Genomic DNA, 24,999 nt, shown 5'->3' with positions numbered 1-24,999 from the left:
TGAATTAAAAATCAAAAATAAAATATATGAGTGATAAGATTGAGAGATTTATTTGCGGAGTCATTTAGGAGTGATTTAGGCTTCTTAGAAAGTGAGATAAGATAATATATTTAGATTAAAGTTAAAAATTGAATAAAATATAATTAAAATATTATTTTATATTATTATTATTATTTTAAAATATTAAATTATTTATCATATCTCATATAAAAATTTTAAAAAATTATAACAATAAAATAGAATGAGATAAATTTTAATACCCAAACGAGCCTTAGAATTTTCCATTGTCATATAATTGAGGATGATGGATGAAAAATATCTTCCTCTCTTTTTTTTTGTTCTGAACTTTGAAAGTTTTATCTGACGAGGACGCTAAAGTTTCAAAAGAGCGTCCAAGTACTCTTCATGTTAAAAACCACTCAGGGGGACCCCACATCCTCTCCCCCACCTAGTCCCTTCTTCTTCCCTTTATTTCCTCCCCCACCCCCACGAAACAACGGCGCGGAACCCCCTCCCCCTCTTTCTTCCTCTCTCTCTCTCTGGATTTCTCTGCGGAGCGTTTTTTGTTTCGACTTTTATTTTCGGGTTCGTTTGGGAATTTAGAAAACAGTGAGAGCGAGAGATACAGAGAAAGAGAGAAGGGAAGGAACGTTGGAGAAGGAGAATACGGAGGAATCATAATTTACTTTCTTTTATTGCCATAAAGTGGTAGCTGAAGAGTTGAGAAAAAAAGGGAGAAAAATAACGTCCGTTTCGGGTTTGCTTTTTGTACGTGGTTAGGCGAATAGTGTACGAGCGATTTACACGGCGCGGGCGGCCGGTTTTGTTCTGGGAGAGCTGGATTTTGAATTGCACATCGGGATTTGTTGACTGGCTTCTATCACGTTTTAATCCAATGGAGGAAGAGGAGGTAGTGGTGGTGGGGGCGGGGAGTTGCTGATATGTATGAATGGAAGGTGTCAGTGTGGATTTGGTTTTTCCTCCTGAAGAACAGATAGCAAACGAAAAACCGATTGGATTGATGTGCGTCTAAAAGGCTCTGCATGTGGGTGTGAAGATCTGAAGCTGCGCTTGATTGCAAAATCCAGAGCTGAGGCTGTAGCTCTCTGCAGCTACCGTTTCTACTTTTGGTCTACATGTCTGGATCTTGTTCTCCGTTTTATTTTTTGTTTCCTTTGCATTGTGAAGGTTTGTGCGTACTTCTCCGATACTTTAATGGTTTCTTATTTGTGGTTTTTGTTTTTATGTCTTTCTTGGAAGTTCTTTGGCTACTCTTCTTCTTTAGAATACTATATCGTTTGAGAAAAATGTCGTCATCTTCACCGCTGTACTACTCATGAATTTACTGTAGTATCGAGAAGCTATACTGAACCGATTAAGGACAAATTATAGAGAAAGAGAACGAAGCTAAATTGTTATATTTTAAAAATAGTTTTTAAAGCAGGCTTGTTGGTGTGTTAGATCTTAAAGCATTCCAATTAAATTCTGCAGATTTTGATTAAGCTTCCCAGATTTTCTGAACATGTTCTTTGACAGGAAATGAGTATTGAAGATGGAATTCTGTGATTCTAGGTGAAGACATTTTGTTGCAGAAGTATAGTCCGTACTAAAATTGGAAGATTTAAACTTTATTGTTAGATGGATTGAAGAAACAGTTGTTTGGGTGCAATGTTAAAGGCATTGACATCTGGGCTGTTGATTTCACTGTTTATTTTATCGGTATCTGCTGCCGATGATGGATATCCCCGATGTAATTGCGAAGATGAGGGTAGCTTATGGAGCATTGAGAGCATTCTACAGTGCCAGAAAGTGAGTGATTTCTTGATTGCCGTCGCCTACTTCTCGATCCCGATTGAGCTTCTTTACTTTGTCAGCTGCTCGAACGTCCCTTTCAAATGGGTTCTATTTGAATTCATTGCCTTCATTGTTCTGTGTGGATTGACCCATTTGCTCAATGGATGGACTTATGGTCCACACCCATTTCAGCTAATGCTGGCTCTCACTGTCTTCAAGATTCTCACTGCTTTGGTCTCTTGTGCCACAGCTATAACGCTCATCACTCTCATCCCTTTGCTTCTCAAAGTGAAGGTGAGGGAATTCATGTTGAAGAAGAAGACTTGGGATCTTGGACGAGAAGTTGGAATAATAATGAAACAGAAAGAAGCTGGTTTGCATGTTCGGATGCTTACACAAGAGATTCGGAAATCACTTGATAGGCATACGATTCTGTACACGACTCTGGTCGAACTATCTGAAACTTTGGGTTTGCAAAACTGTGCAGTTTGGATGCCTGATGAGAAGAAAGCAGAGATGAACTTGACCCATCAGGCTTATGGAAGGAAATATTCAGGTGCCTATAATTTTTCCATACCAATTACTGATCCAGATGTTGCAATGATCAAAGTGAGTGATGAAGTAAATATCCTTAGCCCCGACTCAGCACTTGCTGCTTCAAGCAGTGGAGAGTCAGGTGAACCGGGATCCGTGGCTGCAATTCGAATGCCAATGCTTCGGGTTTCCAATTTCAAAGGGGGAACTCCTGAGATGAGGCAGACTTGTTATGCAATATTGGTTTTGGTTCTTCCAAGTGGACAACCTAGATCTTGGAGCAGCCAGGAACTTGAGATAATTAAGGTTGTTGCTGATCAGGTTGCCGTGGCTCTTTCCCATGCTGCACTCCTTGAAGAGTCCCAGCTCATGGGAGATAAATTGGCGGAGCGAAATCGAGCATTGCAACAGGAAAAGAGGAATGCTATGATGGCAAGCCAGGCGAGAAATTTGTTTCAAAAGGTAATGAGTGATGGGATGAGGAGGCCAATGCACTCAATTTTGGGTTTGCTTTCAATGATGCTGGATGAGAATATGAGTAGTGAGCAACGAACTATTGTTAACACAATGGTGAGGACTAGCGGTGTTTTATCAACCTTGGTAAATGATGCGATGGACAATGCTAGGAAAGATAGTGGAAGATTCCCATTAGAGATGAGATCATTTCACTTACATTCCATGATTAGAGAAGCAGCTTGCTTAGCGAAGTGCTTGTCTGTCTATAATGGCTTTGGCTTTGCAATCGAGGTTGAGAAGTCACTGCCAGATCATCTAACGGGTGATGAAAAAAGAGTTTTCCAGGTGATTTTGCATATGGTTGGGAACCTGTTGGATGTAAACAATGGAGGGGAATTGGTCATACTCAGGGTTTTTTCGGAGAGTCGAAGTCAAGGAAGGAATGATCATATCTGGTCGACCTGGAGACATAGTTCATCTGATGGGTATGTATATATTAGATTTGAAATTGCGATAAAAAATTGCAGTGCTCAGTCGGAGGGATCAGTTTCAACTGCGCAAACCGGTTGTAGGAGGTATGCCAGTGATGGACTTGAGGAGAGCTTGAGCTTCAGCATTTGCAAAAGGCTAGTGCAGGTGAGAATGATAGATTGAGTGCATGCATATTCATCAAAAAAATGATAGACTGAGTGCATGCATAGCTGTGATTTTTGAGCAATATAAGATTCAGAAACACTAGAATTTTGATGCTATACTTTTCTTTTTCTGAGTAATGGAAGACTTAAAACAGAAAATAATTGTGAAGAAGAGTTCTGCGGGAAATAACTACCATTACACAAAGCTGATGGCGCGTGTAAATGGTACTTTTGTTTTTTCCTTGAAAAATGGACCTGATTGGTTATAAAAACTGAAACAAGTAGTTCTCAAAACCAAATAAATTAACCCCTCTTATGCAGTAGAATGCTTCTTTGGTTGAGTCTTGACCACTTGGGAAGCATAATAACTAACGCTGTTTTGTTTACTATGATATTTCCAATTCACATGTGCTGTCGTTGTACACGGATTTCTTGTTTGGTTTGTTTGAGCTTTATCTGGGTTTGATTGCCCACACTACGCCCTTTCTGCATGTTTTGTGTGAAGAACTTAGTGTGCCTTAATGTATGGCTCAGTCTGAGCTGCTGTCGATGGTTTTTGAAATCTTAAAATTCAGAACTCTGGATGCCATTGTCACTATCGTTCCTTATAAAGGGTCCAAATATATATTTGGCAATTTGCATTATTACAAGATGGAACGATTGTAATACAGGATTTGTTTTCATATTTTGTTTCTCTTGTGAAAATATTTCACGGAATGAGAAAGGGCTACTGCTAGTCTGCTATTGCTGTTTTAGTTGGTTTCAGGCTATATCCATTTTTAACTTTACACCTGTTGACGCAACTGTATAGCTCTGACAATGGTCTTTTTTTTTTACCAACTCTATTTTTAAATATCCGACCACTCATCTATTGTTGCAGTTGATGCAAGGCAATATATGGGTCATTCCTCACCCTCAAGGCTTTGCTCAAAGCATGGCACTTGTTCTTCGGTTTCGACTCCAACCATTCATTGCAGTATCCATCTCAGAACCTGGAGAATCTTCAGAGCACCCACGTTCGAACTCCCTTTTAAAAGGCTTGCAAATTCTACTAGCTGATGATGACAATGTGAACAGGACCGTGACACGAAAGCTGCTTGAAAAGCTTGGTTGTGTTGTCACTGCTGTTTCTTCTGGATTTGAATGCCTTAGTGTTATTAGTCAAGCAGGTTCTTCTATCCAAATCGTTCTTTTGGATCTTCAGATGCCCGAGTTAGATGGTTATGAAGTTGCAACGAGAATTCGGAAATTTCGTAGCCAGAGTTGGCCACTGATCATTGCCTTGACAGCGAGTGCCGATGAAGATGTGTGGGAAAAATGTATGCATGTTGGAATGAATGGAATCATTCGGAAACCAGTTCTGTTGCCTGGTATTGCCAGCGAACTTAGAAGGGTCCTGACTCAGGCAAACAGAGCTGGATGATGAATCTGATGAAACAGGCTGTAAGTTAGAGAATTGTAGCGATCATGATTCTTACAGATCTTTTCGGACTCAAGAAAGTGAACAACATTATTTAGCTCCCTCAATAACCCTCCAAACTTCCAGCACAGAGATGTTACAACATTCACACTCAAAATGCTACATACAAAATTAGGTCACTTTCTCTGTGTTTGGGCTTAGTTGTATTGCATATATAGATAGCTTATATCTAATCGCAGTTAATTAAAATTATTTCCAGCGCACCCTTCTAATGATCAAAAAAAAAAAAAAAAAACAAAAGAAGACATAACATGGTGAAAGTTGTATGATGGGTTGCTGGGAGGCAATATGGTACAATGATTTGAGCAATGCTGTAACTTCGGTAAATTTTGTTGAGGGGCATCTAAACATGAACTGAAAGGTGAAATGTATACTATGTCTAAATGTTTTCTCCCCATTTACTGCGATGATTTACTTGAAATAAAAGATAATTATAGGAATGAAGTTTTGTTACTTATTATTTCACACACTATATTTATTTTTATTTTTATTGTTAATGGATTATCTATATCCAAAATAAAGTGTACTTTTTAACTATTAGATGGAAAATTCACTTGCAACGGAATAGTCAATATCAAATTTTGTAGCTTTTAACTATATTATTTGTGAAGAGAATATCAAATTTGATATCTACTGTATAAAGAGAAAATTCTTATTTTATTAGTAACTCTCTCATCTTGATATTTTTTCAACCCAATTGATATTCGTTTCTTTCCTTCAAATTTTTTAACTCATAATTTAATTAGAATATGATTACTAATTAACATATAAATAGGTAAAATAATAAAATATGATAAAATAAAATAAATTAATAATTAAAAAAATTAAATGAATAAATGTGGAGATTTGATGGATAGTCAAAGTCAAATTCGTTTCATGTGGAGATTTGATATGAATAGTTAAAGTCAAATTCATCTCATATTATTTTATTATTATATAATAAAAAAATATTTATTCCAATTTGGAGACTTGTATGAATGAAATGGTCAAAATCTAAATTCATCTTATATTCATAAAAAATATCCTTTATATATACATAATCTATTAACAATGCTCTAAAACTAAACTGAAAGGTAAAATGTATAGTATCTTTAAATGTTTTCCCCTCATTTATTGCGATGATTTACTTAAAATAAAAGATAATTAAGAAATAGGAATAGAATTTTGTTATTTATTATCTCGCACGATACACTTATTTTTATTTATTATTATTTTTTTAATCCTCCTAAACGGTTGCAGTCATCCCACACACAAACACCCCACTTTTACGATGAATATCACGCGAGATTAACTTGAGTCGCATAAGCTTCTCTTTACAACTGCAAGATGTCATTATTTCTCTTTAAAAGAAGAGTTTTGCTATATACAAGCGCAGTTACGTACTAATTTGTGTATTAATATTGATTTATTTATACTTAAAATTTAAATTAACATTGTTATCAATAAAATTTACTTTTTGATCAATTACATCATATTAATACATATATTAATACATAATTGTACTCGCAACTATATTTTTCTTAAAAAAAAATGGACTGGGAGAGCGGTGGGGGACGTACGGGTCAATTATTAAATCGTTGGGGTTACTTGTTCGAAACCATGCATGAATCTCCTCAGTACGTACGTACATGCATGTACAAGGCCACTCTTATTGCATTTTTTCGTTTCCTTGTGATCATGATATCCCGTGGGCCCTTTACTTATTCCACACAGCACTCAACCAAACTTGGCTTTTAATTTAATATTTCAGCAATGAAGGTGGCCAGAACACGAACTCCTTTTCCATGTCACCCAAAAACAAAAGCAAAGGAATATATAATTTTATATTAATTCGCCTTTATTATTTTATTAAAGAAATGTTATATGCTGTCATGTGTTGTATAATTACTGTACATTTCTTTTAAAATAGATTAAAATTTATTGTTAAAAAATTAATTTTTTTCATTAAATCTATATTTATTTATTTTTTTTAAAAAAAGTATATGACATGATGATTACGATTTATAAGTGTAAATATCATTTTTTATCTTATAATATTTGATTACTTGGTGTGTAGATAATTTTGAACAATTGACTAAAGTATACACCACACATATTCTACTTATATATATTTGCTATCGATCTTAAGGCCATCGATTGATTGCAGCTAGCTATATATATATATATAAAGGTTTTCTTGGAAAAGTGGTATATATTAGGTGGTTGCTCATCGTGAATCATTAGGTTTGTGAAACCCTTGTCAACGTTATGTCATAGATCTTGGGCATATCATTCTCGATCGATATTCCTGCCCACCACGCGTCCACTTGATCTTTTTTATTCCAGCCTGATCAATCCAGTGAGCTGTAAAATGTCTATGATTCATCCTAACAACCGAGATTTTCGATTTTAATTCAAATAAACCAAATCTGAGGTACATCATCGTGTTCAAGTTATACATAATGGTAGAAAAACAAACACTAATCTATCAATTAAGTATTGAAAACATATTTTTGGAAAACCCTAGGCCCCTCCTCCATTCACCTTATACCTTGTTTATCAAGGTTTTTTTTTTTCTTAATTTTTTATTGTTTTTACTTTTTTCAAAGTCGAAAAAGACAGATTTCTAATTTTCTGACAACACCTGAGAGACATGCATAGTATAAGTAGATTTACAAATCGAAAATCATTGAGAACTACGCGTGGTTCTCATGTGCTGCTCATATCTGCGCGTGTTTCTCATGCACCACATTTTCTAGCAGCTTTTCTTGACACATATGCCAGATCACTGGACTCACCACCACCAAATTTTTTAGATCTGATCTTTGTGACTGAATAAAGAGTTAGAGACAAGTGTGTTACTTTTGCGGGCCATCACAAATTTTGAAATCTATTAAAATTGATCAAAACTGTAATTTGTCCTTTTTTATATCTATTTTATTACTTTTCTTTTTGGTTTCTTTATTGTTCATTAAAAAAAAAATAGATGTTTGTATATAGAGATTGAATCTTTTCTTTTTATGAATGATGATGCCGAATTTTTATGTAGACAGAGTGTTATTTTTTAGACGTTTATCTGTAAAAAAATATCAATAATAGTAAAGATAAGACTAGTCACAAAAATAAATAGTATATTAGTTTAGTAAAATTTTAAATAAATTATTTTAATTTATAATGTCACGTCTTATATGAGATATTTTAAAATATATTGAATATAAATTTATTTTACAAACGAATGATCATAATTTTCCTTTAAAAAAATGCAGAAAAGCATGAAAAAAAACCTCAAGGTATTCTCAAGCATCGAGGCCAAAAAGATAGGCATCTCTTGGGAATTAGCAACGACTAAGTCAAAATCAAGGGTATTTGCAGGGGGGAAAACAATGAATGTTATGCGTGTTCCATACATTAGCTAGGGATATTGAGTGGCCTCGATCTTATCGCGTAACTTGTCCAAAAATTTGATTTGCCTAATTATATATATATATATATATATGTATAAAAAAGCTAGTACACATCAACTTTTCTTGCATAAACATCTCCTGGGATTTATTTTTTGTTTTAATCTAGGAATGGATTGTTGCGCCAGGGGCTATGTATCCTAATAAAATATCTGGATAAAGTCTGGACATCTAATTCAGTTGGGTTGCATGAAGTGAATCTAGCTAGAGTCCTTTTCTGCTCAACCTTTTCCAATATCTTGTTTATTTATTTCGCAAAGAAGTCTTGTCCTTTCTATTTTTTATTGTCATTTTAGCTTAATCTACAGCAACTTGCGGGGCAGAGACGAAGAGATGGGTCTTCCATGACTCAATCCCTCGTGGCATACTTTTAATGGATGATTAGAACTCGATGATGGATATATTTTATGAAAAATGATATGGCCGGTAGTTTAGGTATCCTAAGTTTTGTAAAATATTATTGATAAAAGTGTGACATATTAGAATACTGTAATATTATATACTATCTTAGAATGCGCCGCCATCGCATATTCTCTTTAAAAATAATTAAGAATTATTATTAAAATATAATTTTTTATAGAGATCTTAAATTTATCTATTTTTTTTAAATAGAATACATGAGAGATTGCACATTCCTGGATTGCATAGTTTATAATAGATTTTAACTTCTTCTTTTTATAAAAAAGAAATTTTGCAAGTCTTCAAATTTATATACAACGCTATTATTTTATCCCCAATTTTTATAATTTAAATAAAAATAGATATAATCTGTAACAACATTAAATAGTAACCGGAAATCTAATATTATATTATGTATTTACATCTATTATAAAAAAATATCTGAGTAAAGTTAATAAAACCTTATTGGATCGAGTTGCACGAGTTTGCAAGTTGAGAGAATATCTAAAAAAGCATTGGTTTGCGTGGAGAGATTGGTCAGCATCTCGAGAAGTTCTCAAACATTAAAGCTAAGAATGTTGTTTTCATAAATAATGTTAAAGGGAATATTTTCATATAGATATATGGTAGGCTAAGGCAGCTCCAAAAGCGTGCTCCCAATGTAGAAAGCCGCTCGTCCCAATGTACAGAGATTCTGAAGTAGCTTAGTAATTTGGACTTTGCTGCCTTAAATGCCTTCTTGATCAATTTATCACTGAAATACTGTTTGATTATGACTAGCCCTATCTATGTCTTTGTTTTTATTCTTTTTACAAAACATGGCAAAACTTAATATATATATATATATATATATATATGCCCTTTCAAAAAAAATATATATAATGTAACACCGAGGTGACGCTAGTTGTCCACAGTCTTCATTTAGGGCTTAGTTGGAGAGTGAGATGAGATATTTCAATTCAATTAGATCAATTTCGTTTTATACCAATTGATCATATAATAACCTATGACTCTATGAGATTGCTAGTCAAAATTATTCATTCTCAATATTGTTGAATTAAAAAAAAAAATGAGCCAAAATACCATTTTTTCTTAAATGATTACGCGTTTGTTTTAGATTTATACAAATATTTTTTAAAAGGCAAAATCAGCATTGGGCTTTCAAAAAACTCCATTAGGATGATTTATGGGTTCTCTAACACAGGTTGGTTGGCCCAATTTAAAGCCTTTGTAGCTTACACGTTGCAGGTTTATCTCCTAATTACCTTAATAGGCCCACTGATTTACTTTATCGAGCACGCTGAACGTGCTATGGACTTACAACATTAACCTAACTAGCTAAGCCCAACCTCAATTTCATCTCCATCGATATCCTTTTTTTTTTTTGGTATATAATGACAGTTAAATCATCTCTACAATTTTTTTTCTTGAACGATTTCGTATAGAAATTTCACGTGCTCATTTTCTATATATATATATATATATATATATAGTTTATATTATAGTCTCCATGTGAGAGTTTTATTAAAGCTCTATTTCCCATAAACCCATATCTTGATGGGTTTAGACTAGTTTAAATATTATTACTTAATTAATGAGTCATAGTGGGACATAAATACCTATATTGTAGTCACAATGGGATATAAATATCTCTAAATTTCATGATGGCCAGAAATCTATAAAAAGTATTGAGGGGTCAGGGGCTCTTACCTACAATATAATTATGCCTCTAGCCATCAGGAGACATTTAGAGATAAAGTTGCTAAGATGATCATTCTCTCATAGTCAAGTTAGATTCTCTATCAAACCGAGATAGAGGGAGGTACGTTTTCTAACTGTTATTATTTTATTATCGTGAATTATAGAAAATAAAAAATCCAAATATTAATGTTTCGTGTTAAAACATTTAACACCCAGTTGAAACTAATTATGATCACGAGTCCTCAAAAGTATTGATCATTAATTTGTCTAACATCTTCACATAACATAATTGGTCATCCTTTGAAAAATAGGGTTTTAATTCTCAACTGGCCAGGGATGACTAACCTGGCTCAACATGAGCCAAAAGGGAAGAAAAATACTGATTTGGTCCAACCAATTATATTTCAACACCATTAAGTTAGGTTATAAGTTTTTATATGATGGTCAGGGACGCAACTATATATATATATATAAGCTGTAAGAAGATAAAAGTATCAATGTTGAGAATTAAAGTCGTGCGTTTAGACGAAAACAAGTCAAACACCACTATATCAAACATTTGACACCCTAGCAATGGTTTTGTAACTTGTTAATCCTAATTGGTCATCTCCTAAAACTTGAGATTAAGAACAAAGAGATCACTCGTCTTCTATTTTCTCGAATAAACAAAAATAGTCATATAAGAATATTTTATTTCCTCAAATATTAAACAGTAGTATACTATCATCATGATGTCCCCAAGAAACTTAATTGCCTGCATGCTAATGTTTATATAAAACTTGGAAATCAATTATTATGTAAGGAGTTCATGATATATATGCCTGCCTCATACGTAGTCATATATTGCATAGTACTTGCTGACTATATATACTGTTGAACTGATCTCACGGCTTGATTTTGTGTTTTGATGGGAATTTGAGTGGACTTAAGGTAGTTTTTGAGCATCTATGGAGTGGTTTTCATTTTGAAGAGATCTTAATAAGTTTTCGACATAGTCAACAAAAATCTTATTGTTTTTCATTTACCTTTTATAGATTTTTATTATTATTATTTTATTGATTGTGGTTTCTTAATATTTATTTGTGAGTTATTCTTTTCTTAAGTCGGTGTGTAGAGCACATTATTCACATTACTTAAATAGTAAGATTTGGTTTATAAGATTCAAATTTTAAAATTTCTTTTCTAAATCAAATTGTATCATGCATGTAAGTACTTTACTAGATATATTCTACAGACATTCTTGAAAATAGAATTTTTCTTTGTTTTTTTAGAAGAGTTTTGTGACCTTTTCGTTAGAAAGAGAGAGTGTATGACATCTTTTCCCTTGTCACAAAGTTACATATAACTTTTTATTAGTGTGACTAGATTATGCTAATGAAATGATTAACTGGAATGAACTAATTAAGAATTCACTTGACACCCGTGGAACGACCGTCGACTACTCGATCATCTATTCAATAAAATCCCGGGTAGAGAGTTTGATGAGAAACGTATGCAATTAAGCTCGTGCTCGAGCGAACTTCAGATCATTAATTAGACTTCTAAATAATTTTGAAATCTTCGTTTAACCCAACTTAATCTCTACCTATACAAACTTTTCAATTTGAGAGGCCACAAAAGAAATCATAGTTACGGACGTACCTTATTTGAAGGGAAACCTTGCATACACATATTGATTAGTATTAAAATCTTAGTCCGTATCTCTCCTTATTATTTCAAGAGAAATGCATGAATCATGAAAAGATTATATAAAAATAAACTTATAAATTAACGTGTCTTGATGTAGTACTTTAGATTAAAAATATATTTTTATTGTAAAGTAGATGTAACATATCATATTAAACTATATCAGTTTGTGGATTATTTATTTTTATAAAATCTTTTCATGGCTATAGCTCTTCTCTTATAACTAACAAGATCACTATATATATATATATATGTATGTATGTATATATGTATTTTCCCGGCCTTGATTGTCTTGTGATTTGATTGCTTGCATGGATTAGCATTGGTGGATTCATCGGTATTCCTGGAGTTTGGGGGCTGGAGTGGACAAGTTTGTTCGTGGTGACATGTGATATATAGAGGAAGTTTAGAGTTCTGGATCTATATATATTATTTATGGAACATAGATTGAGTAGGTCGGTCGTAAGATCGGTCAGTACTATAGTCTAATGTTTGATTTTACAAAAGTTTTGTGTGACATTAATGTGTAATATCTTTTTATAATTGAGTGGAGTATTAGGGGTGGTGTCTAATTAACCTACCTAGCTAGCTAACTGGCATTCAGACGTACAGCTGGTTTTTCTTTTAAAGAATTCTTGAAAAGTACTTTTGAATTCCCTGAAGAGATCAAATCTCGTGCGTGCAATGTTGCTTATAATTAGTACGTATTTGCTTGTTTAGAAGGATTTTGTGACCTTTCCTGCATTAGAAAGAGGATCATGTGCAGCTACCACCGTTTTCCTACTCATAAAGTAACAGATCATATATATATATATATATATAGCTACAACATATAAACTAATTGCTTATATTAATATCACTAGATCGATCATAGTGCTAGTGATCAAATCATGAGTAACTGGTATATTGATCAAATACGTACGCACGTAGTACTGATCATGATCATGATCTAGTATGTACCTTTCTGGCTATTTTATATATATATATATATATATAGGACGACGTTCTAGCTAGCCTACAAATTAAGATCTACGACTGAAATCTACAGGAGTTGTACGCAGCCACTGATCATTTGACCGATGATCAGACGACGTATATTTCCATTGATTTACGCAAGAGTTGGGAGAATCTTATTTACTTATTCAACGGGATCCAATATTACTGCATGCATGCAGCCAAAAGCTTCTTTTTTTCTTTTTTCTTTTTATTTTTTTGAGTTGATTTGTTTCTATATAAATTTATTGCGCTACATATATATTAATTAATTATATGCAAAACACTAATATTATTTCAGGGTATGTGGCCGTCCGTACCAGCTGTTGGATTCAGCATTAAAATCTTGGTTTTTATTTAGGGCGAGTAGTTTGGATGGTAAAATATTCTCAACATATTTTATTATTATTTTTATCTATTTTATACTATTTATTAATATTTAATATTTTATCATTATTTTTTTACTACTTTCTTTCTCACTATTCATATATTCTGATATCATCTTAGTACCTAAACGTAACCTTAATTGCATGCATTTAATTAATTTCAGATATTTTGGGTACTAAATTATATATCTTTTATATATAAAAAGTGTCTATGAAATGAATATTGTTGTTTTAATAAAAAATCTTGTTTTTCCGTTAGTTTTATTGTTCCTGTTAAGCAGTTAAGCTAATTTTGCTGTTAAGAAACGTCAAAAGCCCCTTGCATCACACAGGACTCCACTACACTCCAGCATCCAAGAAGAACCAACAAATACACAATAGGAAGCAAGAAACAAGACCAACAAAGAAACCATACCTAGTAAACCAACATAAACGAAATAGAACTAACAAAAAGAGAACCAACAATACCTACAAACGGAGAATCGAGAGGAACAGAGAAATACATAACTAGAACATGAGGGAGTTTATTTCAATACAGCTTGCTAGAAGGGAAAAGTACAACTAAAAGAAAAAAAAAAAAAACCTTTGAGCTTGCTCGCACAATCTTCAAGAGAACTTTGCTATTCATAAAACGATAGAAATCCATAGTTCTCCTGGCAGCATAAAGCCCATCATATGCAGGATATGAAGGAAAAAATAGCTCCTCATTAAGGACTGCCTAGTCCCAAGAGTTTGGCTCCCTAGAAAGACGACTAGCTACACGATCTAGAAGCTCAACTAATGGGATTGTCGGTATGATATAGAAGAAAAGAGAGAGGGCTTCTGAAGGGTGTTACGGCCCCAATGAGAGGAGGGGGTGGGAATCAAAGAAGAATGAATAAAACTATGGTTTTAAAGCTGGGGCTAAAACGGTGTCGTTTAATTGGAGGGTAGGTTTTGTATTTTTGGCTGGGCTTCCACATGGTTGGGCTTCATTTTTTGATCTATGGGTTTTATATTTAAAATCAAACAATATTAAAAATTAGCTTATCTAAAAATTTTATCATAAATGATTTATAGTATTTTTTTGTTAAATTAATACTAATTGTTCATAAAAGTTTTACAAGAAAATAAATTTATTCATCTATAACTTTAATATTACATTAATAGAATGAGGTTAATTCATTGGTAATCATCCAATTTTTTTCCTTATATTAATGGAATTAGGTTTTTCCTTTACATTTTACAGTTCAAGAGGTTAGTTAGGGTCTTGTCTTATTTCTGTTGTGAGAATATAAAACTGGATGTTTAATTAAACATGAGGTTAGATAATTTATTAATTATTTTTATTTTGTAAAAAATCTAAACTAGGCAAACGTCCCTTGGACGATGCTCTATTACTAGTGTGTATATATATATATAATATTACAATTGCACTAGTACTACTGTAATACGTATCAGGCGAGTAAATATTAAAAAGCACGTACTATGCATGAGGCCGAACGCGATATCACCAGATTTTAAATAAAATATGGTACTTCATATTATAAAAAAAAGATATAAAAACGTATGTTGAGGTACTTAATATACATGACCATGATATTGATGCACGTAATTAATTATAAACATTAGACAAATTAAAGGACATTTATAAGGGAAGCTATTAATATTTGTAGCTTCATTGTATAAGATTGATTAATATATAATAAGATAAGATCGAGCAGTGATGATCAATTACAGTGAGTTACAGATGGTCCTGACATCATATCAATTAAAAATATAGTAACTAGCTAATCAATCAAAGTTCCTCGGAAAGGGTTAATTAGGCTTATCAAAAGCATGCATATATTATATTATTTTCTGGAGAGCCGGCCCTAAATTTCTAGAAGCTTTGTCTTCTGTCTAAAAACTCACTCAAACCAAAAACAGTCCCTCTCTCCCCCCTCCCTGTTGCTGTCCCTCTCCCTGTCGGTATGCTTGTGTTTTTGTTTATGTTTTGGTTTTGTTTTAGCTTTTTCGGTCAAAGCAATGAGAAGTGGCGTTTTGATATTTTGTTGTGGCCTACGACCACCATGCATCCCACCGCGGGATTCCTAAGTAGCCGATCTTTCAAACTGTCAAAGGTTTTGTCAAAAGGAGCAATGCATGCTCCACACGCGTGGGTCAAAGTGCGCGTGTGGCCTCCATGCGCTACCATACAGAGGGGTTTTGCTGGGATTTTTGAAGCCAGGGACTTCAGTAGCTTCAAGATCGATGGTTCGGCGCACTCCCAGTATAGTGTGTGTCCTACTTCACGCGCCACTACAGATTCTTAGTTTTTGTTTTGATGCTGTAGCTTGTGTTTAGAGAAAAATAAATAGAAATAGGCTATTTGGACTTATTGTCCATAGCATGAAAACCCTCTCCTACTATGAAATATGGGGGTTGGTGTTTCCCTCCTCCTTTGAAGAATGGGAGTTTGGATACCCTCTCCTGTTTTGGAGGTTTGGGGAATAGATATCTCTGTTTATACAGAGTGGTGTTTTCTCAAACAAATTAGGATGGAAATCTATATTGTTACAGAGTCTTGCAATATATCATAGAAGGTTTTGTCATTAGAGAGTTTATTAAAGTTAAGACAATGCATGTCACAAAAAAATTTTGTGTGCAGGGAAGCCCCAACTGGTGAATAGCTTGGCTTGTATTCTGTATTTTTCTCTATATTTATCAATCACAACTGTAACTTCATTCATGAATGAAATGAAGTCTATTTCCTATAAAAAAAATTATATTTTTTTCTGGGTGATCCACTAGCTAGCTGCTAGGAAAATATCCTGCATATATATATATATATATATATATATATATATATATATATATATCTATTACGTACGTACCCTTTAATCTTGGCAATTCATTCAAAAAACAATCAGGCACATATAACTTCACATTACAATTAGAGAAGACACTAATTAATTTTTTGAGCTCACTTTGTGTGTAGTAGTACTTCACAAATTCAGATTGTGATCTCTTATATATATATATATATATATATATATATATATATATATATATATATATATATATCATTAAAACTTGTTCAAGCACCAAATTCTCATTGCCAAATTGTACCACACTAGCACTTGCTAGAGCTGCCTCAACAAATCACCCACTATAGCTCACGTATCATGCATGACCACAACTGTACAATTATGTTATTAAGAATATTCCTTTATTCCTTTACAGATCATGTATAAAAGAGAGGCAATGCCTCATGTAAATGACACACAGAAATATATACAATTATAATTCGAGCATGGTATACGAGCAGTAAGGACTTGCTGTCCACCATGTCTGCTCTTGGTTCCTCTTCCTCTTCTTCTTCTTTGTCTTCCTCTATCCTTCCCTTACCCAACTTTTCCCATATTATTTCAATTAAACTTTCCCCTAATAATTACCTTCTCTGGAAAGTTCAAGTTGTCCCCTATCTGCATGGGCAACGTCTATACAAATATATTGATGGTAGTTGTCAACCTTCGCTCACTAAACTCCCCAATAACTCACCCAATCCTGAATACAAAATCTGGGTTCAGCTTGATCAATTGGTCATGTCTGCCCTTTTTTCCTCCCTCTCTAAATCTATTATTGGTTAGGTTGTTGGCTGCTCCTCTGCCCATGAGGTTCGGCTTTCCCTTGAGTCCACCTATACTTCAGCATCTCAAGCTCGTATAATCTAAACCAACTTCAACTCGCTTCTTTGAAAAAGGGCATTGACTCCATCCAAACTAATTACCAGTGGGCCAAGCTTCTTGTCGACACCATGGCTGCCACTGGAAGACCATTGCCCCTGCAAACTTTCTTCCTTACTTGTTAGCTGGCCTTGGCCCTAATTATGATGTAATAGTTTCATATATAGCTCATGTATCATGCATGACCACAGCTGTACACTTATGTTATTAAAAATATTCCTTTATTTCTTTACAAATCATGTATAAAAGAGAAGCAATGCCTATGTAAATGACACATAGTGTGTGTCATTCTTATTGAACTATTGAGACACACACACGTGTGTGTGCGCGCGCGTAAGGGGCTCTTAAACTTATTGAAATCATATGGTTGTCATTCTTAATCAAGAACAAGCTAATCTTCAGACCACATTTTAGGGTTTTTTTTATCATGTGTTGACAATTAATTAGCTCCCAATAGTAAATTAGACCCTAATATTATATCCGGTACGTCTAATATTACAACATGTTTATCGCAAACGTAGCCTTTTCAGTCTCAAGAATAATAGAGCTAGCTGAATGACATTGATCAGTTTTCCAACATTAGTTTAAAATTAGATATATTGCTCATTGGATCATCGATGATATTGGAGTGTACTCCACGCGGACGTCAAGGGCAAGGCGAGCTTGAATTTCAGCATCAACGACACCTACGACTTGAAATTAAGAAAAGCCAATTACATGTTCCCAGGTTTCACTTGGGTGATATTTGCCGTTGCCCCACCCATTATTAATAAAACTTAGTTTAAATATTGCTCCCTATAATGTAAACGCAGGCTGTAATAATATTAATGGATGGCTTACATTTTATATATTAAAAGTAGATCGACTTGATGGATTCATCCGCTAAACTAATGAAGTTAATTGATTTCAATATCTCATAGATAGCGATGTAGTCGCAAATACTCAGAAAGCTGGGATCATGATCATATGAAACAAAAGGCTGAATTATATTATATTTGGTTTTAATGGGGTGAGATAATGATTATATTAATGAACGAGACTAGCTAATCCATTATCTAAAGCAAAAGTGTCGTCCATGCCATTGATATTGGCGCATACATACAGCGACTTTAGCGTTGGAATGGTGCATCCAATTAGGACGTTGCTAACAATTTTATATTAAGGTTTATTAACTTTGCCACGTGAATGCATGTGAAGGGGGTCCTCCGTGTTGCTACACCTTTAGGATCCTTTAGGTTGCAGTTGATTAAACTACTATACATTAGGAAATATTCCAAGTTTTTCTTAACTTTATCAACTTTAGATCTAATTTACTGGCTGATCTAGGCCGGAGTTTGCTGAATACTACTGCACTTCTATTTTATTAATCTGTGGGACTTTGGTCCATGAGTAAAAATGTTTTCTTCTGATCTCTGATAAACATATATATATATATATATATATATATATATGCAAAACAGCTCATATATAACTTCTAGTTCCAGCTAGTTATGAAATGATATCGGACAGTATATATATATAACGTACCGCGAGTTACCGGCCTCTAATTATAATATATTTCCAGACCAGCTTGAAATAAACAACGAAACATAATAATAAGATCATTTAAAAGGGAGAAAACTTACAGTACAAGCAACCTATACTTACGATAATGTAATTTGGGTACGCAGTATATATATATGAAGATATCTATATATATATATATATATATATAAGTTATAATTAGAGAAAATCATTTCTAGAAATAGTACTTCATTACTCATCATGATATTGTATTAATAATTGTAGGGGACGCTTTAATTAATACGCACTTCATGTACATATTATGTATTGAATTTTTCGGGATTAATTAATTCATCATAGAATATATATAGCAATTGACTTCGCCGTTCCCTTTGTGGCTAAGATATTTTCCTCATCGGAGAAATTGAAGTAGTACCACTTGCAATTACACTTGTGGATTAATTGAGAAGCTTAGTGTATATATCATGTGTTTATATATATATATATATATATTATCGATATAATTATTCATGAAGGTGCTCTTAATTAATTTAAATGCGTGTTCTCATTCTTTATATATAATTAATTACCTATATATCATGTCAAGGTTGTTATAAAATAAATATTTATATAGTTAATAATTAAGCAAGTTTTGTACGTCTGTCGACGAAAATATACCATGTGGTACTAATTATTCAAAAATTTGATCTCTTAATTATATACTACAATATCATGACTAGTGTCATGAGTCACTAGTACTACTTGCAGCAATATTATTATCCTTGCACTTTAAAAAATCTCAAACATTTATATATATATATATATAAATATATATCAAACCCAATTAAAATTATATATGAATTGTTATGGAAGGGATCGACTCCTAGCTAGCTAGTACTACTACTTCGAGTGCATGTCTATATATATATATATATATATACAAGAAAAAGATGGATAATCATGTGAAAATGAAGCAGGAAATAATTCGTAATCTAATTGTTTTTCCTTTGATTTGGTAAGTAAACAACAAATTAAGTACACAAGAATGATCAGTTCTATATATTCTACCGAAAGGTTTGCAGTTTCCCCGGCCCTCTAATTCCAATTTATTATTTATTATTACTTTATTATTTTTATATTTATATGGATCTGATCATCACCCAGTCACGGAGAGCTGTCCGCAATTACTGTACCATATATGACGTTGGTCGGAAGACAGATCAGGTGGTGGCTGCTCATGTAAATTAAATGCCTTGGCAGATCACTAATTAATTGATACGTTATATATAAGCCATTGAAGAGTACTGCGCATGCTCGATCGAGTTACAAATTCAAATTAGTACTGGTTTTAGCAGTACGTACATTATTATAACATGTTTGTCGATCTGTATAGAGCTGAGACTGCACCCTGAATTTAAAATCAATTGCATACAAAGCACGAATTAATGTGCATGATATAATTATATAATTAATATTAAACACATGTAATAAAATATTACGCCATTGATACGCGTTATATATAATAAAATAACAAAGAGTGCAGATAGGATCTCCTCCTACGAACCCTTTTGACATATATATATATATATATATATATATAATAAGAATACCAAATTATTTATCAAGATGGATATATATGGAAATGTTTTATTTATTATCATGCATGCTTACCCATTAATTAATTCCCTCTTAAAGTTAAGAGAGCCTTAATTAGCGGAACGTTTCCCAAGTAGTGGAAATCATCTTTCTTCTTGATCTATTCATCCCTTTTACTACTCTTTAATTTCTGATGAGTACTACATGAAGCACTACTACAAAAAAGCTAGCTAGCTGCAAGTATATATAGAACAACATTCACAAACCCTAGCTGTACGTCATATGCGTTAATCCTCCAAACAACAACACTGAAAATTGAGTAATAACTCAGGTACTCGATCTTTACATCTAATAATATGCACACATGAGCACGCACTATTTGGTGATCTTCTTGTGAGTACAGGAGACGCAAGCTTAAAACAGATATGAAAGTTTCCTTATTAGCATAAACAGAAAACATTAATCTTATTATAAGACGCCTCTCCAAATACCTGAATTTTCTTTGTCTGATCTCTATTATTAGTCTTATCCATCATATCAGATTAATCCACCATGTTCATTAGGATTCCAATAATAATATTAAAGAAATATAAACTACGAAATCCAAACAAAAATCGTCAGAAACGAAGCTCTACAAAGATTTTAATATTCAGTTAGTGGGGTTTAAAAAACTAAAAAGACACCAGTAGTGATCATCTTTTTATTGCAAACAGAGAGAGGATCCAGGGTACTAGACATTATATAAGAAGCCTAATTTACATTGAGAACACCAAGTGGTTTCTTTTCTTCACATCTTTTCTACCTATCTCCATTTCATTATCTAACATCCAAACACAACAGAGTTGAAGATTGATAGAATCTACTAGTGCAGTTTTTAGTAAGGAGGCCGTGCGTGAGCCCAAGCATAAGCATCGTGCCCCATCTGCGCGCCGTTGGGGAGTAGATTTGGTGTCAAATTATAAACAGGCAGCGATGAGCTGGGATCTGCAAGATGCAGTCCAGCGGCATGGTGCAGCTGTCCCGCCCCGCTTCCGCTACTCCCAATTGCGGGTGGGGAGCCTCCAGCTGCGGTGCCCTGACGCACTGCGCTGCCTGCAGCCTCATCTTCATCCTGATGATCAAGAGGCAATCTCTCATATGTTGCATTAGAAAAGGTTGCGGCAATGACCATGACTGGCCCTGCCGCAACCAATGAGCCAACCACACTTCCTCCCACTATCTGCCCTTGACCTCCGGCTAAATACACAGTGAGCCCGGTCGAGCCCGGAGGGGATGGTCCGGGAAGGAAGGCCCCGGTCAGAGACAGGATCTCAAACCTGCCTTGAAGTGCTACCACAGAGCCAGGTGCCGCAGGTTGTCTCAGGGTGACGTTAGCCACGGAGCCACTCCCGCTAAGCACACAAACCCCTCGTTGACGCCTCCTAGCGAATTGGGCTATGCTTTCTGCTATGTCAGCATTACCAGCCACCTCCATGACATGGCTCTTGAGCACGTTTGGGCTGTCTCGGGTCACAAAGATGGGTGGTTTCTGTTTGTTTTTAGACCCAGGAGGCCGTCCTCTTGGTCTACGAGGTCCAACCTCAACCGCACCCTCTTTAGGCTCGTCTCCGTTGTCTCTATCTTCGTCTTCATCTCCTCTTTCTCCGTTACTTCTGTCGTTGCTTTCGTTCATGGAAATCTGATCTCTGTGGCGTTTGTTTAGCGCAGAAGAATTTGAAGCCGGGTCCATGCCCGGCAACCCCACCTGCCCGGTCCACCACGGATTAGCCAGAGCTGCAAATTCAGGTAACAGAAAGTGGAAAAGAAAATGACCAAACAATAAAATTGCTCGTCTTGTAACAGGTGATGAAGATTGGTTTCTCTCAATTAATGTCCTCTTCGCTTCTTTGACAATTTTGAGATCAAAAGGTCAAACCCACATATGGTTCAACAAGAAACTCTAGCCAAGGGCTCTTCTATAACCTAAAATGCTCGCTATGAGAGATGGAAGAAAGAGAGGGGAAGGCGGATAAGAAGAGAGAACTAGATTCAATTTGAGCAAAGAATCAAGCAAAGAGAAGGAAAGAAAGAAGCCCTTTAATTAACAAGTGATCAAGCTGAATTAATAAGATCTAGAACCCCAGAAGTGATCTCAGGTGAGAGAAAACATAGAACAGATGCAAAACCCTTGGTAGAATCAAGCACAAAGCGAGAGAATAAAATAAAGCACCGAGACATTTGTATTATATATACATAAGAAAACCTCTTTTTTTTTAAAACAAAAAAAAAGGGACCACAAACAAAACTAATAAGAAAAACTGTTTTCCCTTTTGTTTTGATCATCAGCTCTCAGTTGTGATTTGGGGAGTCAAAATTTTATTCTTATTTTGATCCCTTTCCTAGTTATAATAAGCTCTGCTTTTAGGGCTCTTGGAAATTAGGGTTTCGTGGGGTCGCGTGCGCGTGAGTAGGTGGGAGCCCGTCGTTTTCTAGGGGCCCGACATAGGAAACGAATATGAGAGAGAGAGAGAGTGTGTCAGTAATGGTTGGAGGACCTAGTATTAATACTGCTACTTCTTGCTCCCCAATTACCTTTTACATGCCTGCCTTTGAACATTTCTTTGAATTTATGCGCTACAGTAGTATTGGTTTGGCCTCAAGTTCATCCCCATCCATCCATCCATCCATTAATAATAATATATAATAAAAGATTTTGATGAGATCTTTAATTTGCTAGCTAGCTAGTTGTGCTCGCAAATTATTGAGGTTTATAATGTCATATGTGTATGTGGTTTCGTGGGCTAATATGTCATATAAGCAGTAGCTGGTATTAGGCCACCTCACACTTGCACGTCAGATGGAAGCTGCGTACGTGGATAATTTAGCTGTATCGACCATCTTGTAGATGAGTACTCCCCGTATTATATTATTACATGGGTCAAATTAAGAAATAATTTAATATATAATTGTTGATGCCTTTCATGATCACACGGCTCATTCTTGTTGGATGATTGATATATATTCAAGCCAATGGAAGACCCGGAGATCTTAAAAAAGAGGCAATGAAATCAGCTTAATTCGAAGACCTCCACATCGATGATCAGTAGTTATCGTTTTCGATGGTGGACCTTCAGACGGCCAAGTTAATTAATTAGCACGATCATTTTATTTAGATTTACATGAGCCCATTATTCTTGTACCTAAAATGCATTTATTATTTCTTTTCCATAGATCATTTAGTCATGTTTTTGCTGTATATGGTTATGCATGGAGTACTTGGCTTCTAATAATGCGGCCTGTAATTCTAGTCATGACATTAATTCTTAGCTCGAGCGCCTAATTATCTAGATACCATGCATCTTGTGTGGAAGCCAATGCCAATTAGTAATTAAATAGCTTAACATGATGGTCTGTCAAGGTAGAGTAGCTGATAGGGCCGGCTCAATAGATTTTGATGCGTAAGGTGAAAAGTTAAAATCGGCCATCTTGTATTAAACTAAATTAGGTTATATGTAATTATATTTTTATTTAAAAATTATACTTTTTACTTTTTGAAATATAAAATTGCTAATTAAGTTTTTATATTTAAATTCTTCTAATATCTCATTCTCAATTGATAATATGACTAATTCATTTAATCTTTTCTAAGACATTATTGATTTTAGATAAGATTTTATCAACTTTAATTTTGAAAAACATCTTTTTGTAGAAGCAACAATAATAGGTACTGTCAATAAGATTCTATGAGCGATACATACATTTGGAAAAGAATAAAGTCTTTTTATATAATTTAATATATCAATCGGAGTGCTTTCTTCTATTGGTAAAATTTCTTTTAAAACCTTTAATTCAAAAAATAAATCTAAACCATCAATATCATATTTCAAAAAGCTTTCAAGACTAACACTTTTTTTTTTTTTTTTTATGCAAACTACCATTGTCAAGTGATTTCATTTTTTTGAAATTAAATAAAAAACCAAAAATGCTTTCATATATTTAAAATTGTTCAAATCTATTTTGAATTGAAGAAATTGCTTGATCTTAAGAAATAATTTATTCTAAAAGATTTTTCAGTAAATTGTGTTGTTTCTTTCTTGACATTTTCATCAAACTGTTTTTTCTATAAATTATTCACTTTTCTCTAAATACAAGTTTTATTTCCATACTAATTGCAATCTTTTTCGATGAAATCATAGCAGATTTAAATCCATTTTCTCTATAATCTTGAAAAAAAGAAATAAGACATTTCAACTGATCAATGGCAACATCTATATGCATATCTTTTGATTACATAATTTTACTTACAGTATTGATCGCAAATAATATATCATACCATATGGTCATGTCTAATATGAATTCAAAGTTCTCAATTTCATATGCTACTAAACAATTAACTTCACTTTTTATTTTAGGATCTTCAGTCGTTTTTGTTAGTTGCAATAAAGCTTCTCTTATTTGTGAAATTTGGGATTTTATTACTTTGATACTTTCAATTCGACTTTTCCAACGTCTTTGTGAGAGTGGCTTAAGATTTAGAATCAACACATTATCTTACAAAAATTTTCATCGCTTTGTTGATGAAGAAAACAAAGAATAAATACGTTGGATTAATCCAAAAAATGAAATAGCTTTAGGACAAGAATTAGCCGTGTCAAATATAACAAGATTAAGATTATGACAAGCATATGGCGTGTAAAATGTTTTGGGGTT

The 24,999-nt window shown here is 33.9% G+C and overlaps 2 protein-coding genes across 2 annotated transcripts; one reads left to right on the top strand and one right to left on the bottom strand.

The window, feature by feature from the left end:
* The first annotated feature begins 468 nt into the window (after positions 1 to 468).
* Positions 469 to 5,018, top strand: LOC122300704 (ethylene receptor 2-like). The gene is made up of 3 exons (XM_043111538.1): positions 469 to 1,188; positions 1,537 to 3,420; positions 4,300 to 5,018. Exons 2-3 carry the CDS (start codon positions 1,669 to 1,671, stop codon positions 4,840 to 4,842), a joined length of 2,295 nt encoding a protein of 764 aa, XP_042967472.1. The 5' UTR covers positions 469 to 1,188; positions 1,537 to 1,668; the 3' UTR covers positions 4,843 to 5,018.
* Positions 5,019 to 20,972: 15,954 nt separating this feature from the next.
* On the bottom strand, positions 20,973 to 22,650 carry LOC122300703 (AT-hook motif nuclear-localized protein 20-like). The gene has a single exon (XM_043111537.1). It carries the CDS (start codon positions 22,037 to 22,039, stop codon positions 21,185 to 21,187), a length of 855 nt encoding a protein of 284 aa, XP_042967471.1. The 5' UTR covers positions 22,040 to 22,650; the 3' UTR covers positions 20,973 to 21,184.
* Between the last annotated feature and the right edge of the window lie 2,349 nt (positions 22,651 to 24,999).

This window comes from Carya illinoinensis, chromosome 2 (genome assembly GCF_018687715.1).
Source record: "Carya illinoinensis cultivar Pawnee chromosome 2, C.illinoinensisPawnee_v1, whole genome shotgun sequence".
In the NCBI taxonomy this organism is placed as follows: Eukaryota; Viridiplantae; Streptophyta; class Magnoliopsida; order Fagales; family Juglandaceae; genus Carya; species Carya illinoinensis.
The sequence above is the reverse complement of the archived record's forward strand: the minus strand, read 5'-3'. Positions and strand labels throughout refer to the sequence as shown.